Consider the following 7,623-nt stretch of genomic DNA (forward strand, 5'->3'; position numbering starts at 1 on the left):
GTCGTTTATAACGGCAAATGTAGGTCAATCAAAATTCATTGAAAAATATTAAGAATAAAATGAAATCATATGATGAAACGTCAAATTACATACGTGAACAATTCTATATGATGACTTATATTCAAATAATAGCCGTGTCAGTGCAGAACGTAATATTTTCAATATCGGAAATTATTTGTCTCGAGAACAACAAAAAACGAGATATATTATGATTTTGCCTATCCTCTTTTGTATCTTTATTGTCAAGTATTGTCAAGCAAAATGCCTTTATTCACAAATATATACTATATAAATTTATTACACAATATCACGCATACATTTTGTTATAAAATTTCACATCTATAATAAGAAAAGCGTATTGTGCTTTAAAGCTTTCTAATAATTTCTAACTCAAGATCGAACAATCATTGTCCATTATTTGATTCTATACTAAGGCCACAAACGAAGAAAAGAAACAACAGAGGCTAGCAGGCTTATAATAACTTTGTCAATATTTCATTCCTTTGTTTGGCAATGTCTCATCGTTTTTAGCAATGGTGAATGCCTCATACCAGACATATTTAGGTAACTATTTCGAATATACAGTCGGAACAAGTTGATTTGTCTGCAAAAGTCACGGATACCATTAACTTTGTAGTAGACTCACATACATGTATAATATTTTAGTCTACATGGTATCCCTGAAAGAATTGTATCGTCGGAAACTTAAATGTTTATGTATTTCAACACCACAACTAAACATAATTAAATAACTGGTGTGGTTAAGGATAAATCAACTACTTACCAAAGTCAAATCAAACCTTTCAACGGATTCAAATATCAATCGATGATATGTATTCGGAGTGCTAATCACTGCGCATCATTAGCGCACGAGGCGTCTATTGTCATTGACAGATATTTGACTCCGTGGAACAGGCTGAAAAGGAGATAGTTTCGTAAAATTCTTTAATTTCAGAGCAGTCAATTGTCAAAACTCAAAAAATATGTAATAGCTGATATATTTCTCAACTACATCAGCTATTTAGTTATTTTTGGTTTATCTATTCAGTTTTCGACGACACCCTGTATCTATAGGTCGTGGAAACATTAACGTTCCAAAATTGTAGATTGATATAGAAGTGTATTTTGGAATGTCATAGTTACCATGCTTACCTATATTATAAGTTTCTACCTATGTCTATAGAATTCTTAAATACCTCTAGGCTTCGTTTGCTTTGGCTAAATCCTGTTCAAGTAGTGGCTTACAAAGCATTGTATTTTGTCTAGGTGTGTATAACCAACAATTAACAATGAGAGGACATTCCTGAACCTCGTTGACTCGGGGATGATTTTAAATGACCGCCAATTATGACTGTTTGATATTCATTACCAGGAATGTTGGGAAAGAGACACACGTAGAACCGGAAAAAGGCATACCATTTTGTTGAAGGTGTAAAGTTCAACAAACCGTAAGTCCGCTTCTGGATATCGTTTGAAGTCAAATGATATACCAATTTAAAGCTTATGATATATATTTTCTAAACACCAAATGAAACAAAATTGACCGGGCGGACTTTACGGCTCATTCGTGGTGTACGGTCACATTTGAGGGTGATATTTATCTTATATCCCTAATGCTAGAGCCCATTGGATAGCAAAATATGATGTTAGTCTGATTTGCCTGAATGTTGCCGTTTCACAATAATAGTTTGTTCAAAGTTTTATGTTTTATGTTTTCCCCTATCTAAGTTAAATTTAATCTATAAGCAGTGTTTATAAGCGACTTATAATATGTTTCAGCTACATCTTTCAAATGGGGTTCTATATCTTTGGATCGATAAACATTTGAAGTCACATAATCCAACATCGAGCTTTTTTAATGGCAAAATTAGAATCAATAGGTGTTTGACTTTCAATTTTCCATGAACGAAAAAATGTTTATCACGTGTTTATATAGTCTGCATATAAAAGCTTAATTTCTCAAGAATATCCTTTGAAAATATATACTTGCGTAAGTTTGAAATTATTATAAATGCGAAAAAGTAAGTTTTAATGTGAAGTCGTAGTGATGGAATATGTTTTTGTATAAAATATGAGCGGTACTTTTCTTTACTGCAAAGCTATTTTACTATACCGATCTATCGATCATGGTATCATTTTACTCATTAGAAAGCATTCTCCCAATGCCTGCAGTAAAATATCCTTTCATAAGTGCGTTTTTAATGTATATCTATGTATATTTAATCTACTTAACGTGTTGTCTGTCTGTGACTTATATTTTCATTGATATTACCACAGACAATATTACTAACAAGTTCTGATCGTTAAAAAAATAACGGAAAGTCTTCCACCGCAGCTTATTATTTTTATGGTAATAAATAATACAAAACCTAAGAATAAACCGGAGCATATAACCATCAATATTATCATGATTAATTGCCACAAATATTAAACATTCATTAATTTCAGTTTCCATTTTGGTCACGGCGATTGCTTCAGGATATTACAGGTATTATTTCTTTATTAAGAGACTGCATCCAAATACTGTATGATATAAACAAATACTCTCATGTACTCAATGTTTAGATCCACTTCATATATTATTATTGCTGGCAATCGTTGCAACAGTTTTGTCGCTCACGTCAGGTTTTCGGAACATCAAACGGTAGAAACATCCCAAACATGAATCACACTTTACTCAATATTTCATAGCCATTTACAAATAGCACAATTATATTTCATAAAATTGACAACACATTTGAGGATTTTTTTTCAGGACCAAAGCGCTCACCCCAAGTCAGATGTAGATGTATCAAGTTGGCAGAATTGAGAAAGCAGAACTGACAAAACAGGAAGTAATTTTTGCTATTAACTGTATTTTTTAAGCGTCATCAATTTGATCTTGCGCTAGTTTGTAATGTTTAAATGTTTCTATAATATGTTCCAGTGTACGATGCGTAAGCCTCTTCCGTTGTTTGTATTATTTAACTTTATAGGCTTAATGAGCACCAAAAGTAAAACAAGTTCAAATTAGATGATTCGTAAGCGTTCAATTTATAATTGAAGAACGAATTAAAAAGACTAGTTTGTGTGTGAGGTTGTGTCAACCAGACCAAAAATGCCGTGGCTGTGCAGGTCAGCAACCAATCGCGCTGCGCCTTTGCACTGACGTCAAACGCAAACTAGTCTTTTTAATTCGGTCTTTAATTATAAATGACGTCTTTTCTTATTCGTCACATTTTGAACCGTCATAGTCATCAGTCTTACTAATGTGGTAAATGTGAAATATTCCTTTATCATTGTTTAAATAAATTTGAAGTAGGCAGAGTTTCCCTGGATGGAAAATGACAATAGATCAATCACAATTAAATCACTTAATTAACAATGTGTCTTTTCTGTCGAGAAGTTCTACTTGGCATTTCAAGTATTTAAAAGGTATTAAAGTGGGATCGATTGATCGTCCAATAATAATGACCTTTTGAAGCCAATTAAATTTCAATAATGTTATGTTATATCTTGATAGATTACGATAACTTTAAGTTAATTATCTAATTTCGGAGAAGTGCTATAGAAAGCATGAGTTAATTTGCCAGGCGTCGGAGAAGTGAGTCTAGCAATAATTCAACAATGATGGATTACAAATATGTTTTAATGAAAACCTCTTTGGTGACTTAACTAGTGTTATGTTGTTTTAAGCGCAGTTAATGTTTAGCCATATGAAAAATTTGCATTTTAAATACGACAAAGAGCACTAAATAAACACTGGTGAAAGTGATTAAAACGATAGTTTGAGTTAAGGATTGACTAAGTATTGTTGGTCGAAGCAGCCAAAAAGATCAATTTTCATTGTCTAAATCAATATGTTATTGAAAAATAACACCTTGACGTTTTGCAGAAGTTGAGTCTACAAATTATATACTTTGAAAACTTGATTTATTGTTGTTAATGAGTTATGTACGTTTTACAAAAGTAATGTGGTTTCATCCCTTTTTACAACATAACTCAAGAACCACAGGACCTACAAAAGTATATCTGTGATATTTGAATTCTTCTATACGCTCGCTATGAAATGATCAATGCAAGGTTTACCAAACCTCACTACCATTCGCAGGATGCTACTGAACTACGAAATCGCAACAGTTGAAAACACTTTAAGTACACTTTTTGTGCTACACGTATTTCGCTATATAAATTTAGAAAAAACCAGTTGCGTTTTCAAGCGCTTTTAAAATTTTGATAGTAAAAGAAATCTTTATCCTCGAAAACTAGGTTTAATAATGTAAATCATTCTGTGAAATTAGTTTGGAATATTTCATTTTCAGTCGGGAGGGAAAGGTATACCAAAGCGAATTCAATATCGATTCATGGTAAAGAGAATTGCGGTTGATAGCTACTATTTCACAACTAGCAAAAGTAACAGGAACGATATTTTACTGCAGAAATGTAGCCAGATTGGGTGCATAGTTGGGCACGTATCGAAGCACAATCGAAACAAAATGACTGTTAAATGAGCATACGTTTTATCCAAGTCTCTCGGAGTCTGACAAATTTTTGTTCTAGAAAATAGTATTTCGCTTCCTTGTACCGCCACCCAGGCTAGCTACAACTATGTTACTTGGTAATCCATGTAAAAAATACTTGCCTGTACACACCTGTGCAGAACACAAGACAGATAATTAGATATGAATACTCACCATGTCTGAGTCTGTGATTTCATCTCTGGATATAGCAGCCCCAGCTCCAAGACTTAGGCCGATTGAGAAGATGGCTATAATGGCCATTACAATCAAACATGATATCGCTGAATTCATTGTGTCTGTTTATTTATAAAAATGTTCTTGTCTTAAGACAAGCCTGCTACCTTCCTCTCTCTCGCACACACACAAGTGCCGCTCCCAAACTGGGAAGGTTTTCACTATTTACAAAATGTGTGGCTATTGTAGTTGCCTCTTCCTTCTTTCTATCTCCAATATTTTGTGCACTTTTGTCAATTTGAGGATCCGTGTCTAATCTTCAAATGGTGTTCGACTCTCTTATTTTTGTGTGGTTGTGTTCAGCAGGTAATTCACTTTATCGGTTGCTAACAATGATGTTGTAATATATATAACGAGGGCGCTAGCACTCTCAGTATGGTCAAAAGAAACTTTCTCATTTGCATAAATTGCGTGGAAGATTGGTTACGTACGCTCCACCCACTACAAATACTCCTGCTGAATGATATGAAATACGTCTTACATTTGAAGCTGTAAGTTTTGAATGCGGTTTAAGATCAAAGTGAGTAATTAATTCAGTTCATTGAGATAAATTTCTGTTGTGACCTTTACCTAAGTTCTTTTATCATAAATCGATGGTTGAGTTATCCCAAACATGCCTACTTGTCAATAAAATGGTAAGACAATGCAAAAATAAACACTACATAAAGCTAAATAAAGACATTCAACAACTACAAAAGGAGAGTATGGAGATAGCCAAATGTGTTTAATTTAAAATTGATTAACAGGTTGTAATGTGTTAAAAAGGAACGTTTTAAAATTATATTGTCTTGCGTAGACGTGCTTCGTGTAAAGGGCATCCTCCATAACAATTAATTTAATGAGATGTTTTTGTTCGCATTGAGTTTGTGTGAGTGTATATTTATTAGCATGTGGGTGTGTGGGATTTGGACACATATAGGTGGTGCGTGTTTCTGTGTACACATGTTTCTGCGCATTTTTTTGTAGTCTATTTGTGAGATGCGTAATTGAGTGGGTAATAGAAGTGAGTGGGGGTGTGTTTGGTGTTTGTATGAATGTTCAATTTTTGTAACGCTGTTGTCTTTTCTCCTAAAAATACTGTTGTGTGTTGTGTACGAAATCCCGCTTAAAGCCACGATTTGTGGAAATGATAGTAAAACTGATTAGCAGATACCAGTTGTTGTCCTACTAATATATCACTTGATGTTTTTAAGAAGCGTTTATAAATTATTTTTGGTTCAATCTGCATATGATATTTAATGCACAGTGTTTTAAGTTACTTTCCATATGATTTAGATTTCACATAATGTTCCAATTCAAAGTGTATATTTGCTAAATATGCTTCTTGTCGGTTTCAGGTATTTTTCATGTTTTTATTTTCTTATGTCGATTTTTGTTTTTGTTTTGTATAGCGCCTCGGATTAGGCTGCCTAGATAGATGGCGCTTTATGAATGATTAAAGTTAAGTTAAGTTAAGTTAAGTTAAGTTAAGTTAAGTTAAGTTAAGTTAAGTTAAGTTAAGTTAAGTTAGGTTAAGTCGATAGCGTACAGGAAAGTTAGCCAATATTTCTAAGACTATCCATGTTATTAAAATGAATTAAATCTACACATGTTAGTCAGCTACCTTCCCCTATATTTATAAATACGTATTTATAAATGCGCACGTGACCCATGGACAAGCGTGACGAAACCCAAATGCCATTGAACACTATACAGAAAAGGATAGGAACTATTTAGATAAATATCATCAAATTCAGTATTAATTGAATAGCAAAATTATTACACCGAATTGTAATACATGTATGTCATCAAAAACAACATTTAGAAAGTATTTGCCGATCGATGGAAATGTTTACAAAAATATCACAAAGTTGAACAAAATAGACAATTTTGTTACCACCTTTTACCACCGCTGTGTCGAAAGCCACTTCCAGACTTCCTGTCTCCAAACTGTTATGGCAGCGCGGAGGTTGTCACATACGTATTTATAAATAATATTTTATAAATATAGTCGAAGCATACTGTTAGTATCTGGCCTGCTTAAATTAGAACCATTTAATGATATTCATAATAATAATAATATTACTTACGATTAAAGATAAATAAAAATGAATAACTTTAAACCATTTCATTAAGCACAAGAACTGTGCACGTATGTTTGAATACAATGATGCAAATGTCTGATTTATGGCATGCGAAACATCCTAAGGATACAAAAGTTTGATATATGGCAATATCCAGACAATAAAACACCGATTTGTGTTTATTTTAAGCCGTATTTTTGGAACTACAGCCCCTTCCAAGAATATTTATATATATATATATATATATTGTCAGGAATCCATCAGAAAAAAGTGATCCATCTTCCCTCTTTCAATTGATGATAAATGGTTTTTTCGTTTAAATTTCTGTCTGTTTACAGTACAGAAATGACACACAATATACAGCAGTATTATTCTGTGATAACCTGAATTTATGAAAAATTAAATTAAAAGTATCAGTAAGTGTGTCACTCTAATAAGGTCTAGCTTAATTTGTGATAAAATTGTATTTGGTCAAATATTGGACAACCTACAATAGCGATGTGACTATGATCACAATGTTTGGAAATGGAGTGACAGCAACCCAAATAATGATAATCATACCCAAGACCACAATTTGAACATGTTTTAAGGCCATTACAGACTTTATAGTGGATGTAGAATATTCGATGTAACATGCCTTCGTTATTTAATCTATTCCCTTTCTATTTCCAGTAGCTTATCAGCCATATTATCGTTTTGACGTCATAAACATTCGATAAAAGTTAAATATTACAGGAAAAAAATGGGAATAGATAAAGACGGCAGCTTACATCGAACACTCTACGTTGAATACCTCAAATCTGTAGCAGCCTTTTAATGAGTATTGA

At 32.9% G+C, this 7,623-nt stretch overlaps 1 protein-coding gene across 1 annotated transcript in view; it reads right to left on the reverse strand.

The window, feature by feature from the left end:
- LOC140156622 (uncharacterized) overlaps positions 1–5,039 on the reverse strand; it is a 60,401-nt gene extending 55,362 nt beyond the window's left edge. Inside the window, exon 1 of the mRNA XM_072179558.1 lies at positions 4,674–5,039. Within this exon, the coding sequence (XP_072035659.1) occupies positions 4,674–4,790 (117 nt within the window). The 5' untranslated portion in view covers positions 4,791–5,039. The remainder of the gene's footprint in view (positions 1–4,673) is intronic.
- Positions 5,040–7,623: the final 2,584 nt, after the last annotated feature.

The sequence above is a fragment of the Amphiura filiformis genome, chromosome 7 (assembly GCF_039555335.1).
Source record: "Amphiura filiformis chromosome 7, Afil_fr2py, whole genome shotgun sequence".
Classification (NCBI taxonomy): Eukaryota; Metazoa; Echinodermata; class Ophiuroidea; order Amphilepidida; family Amphiuridae; genus Amphiura; species Amphiura filiformis.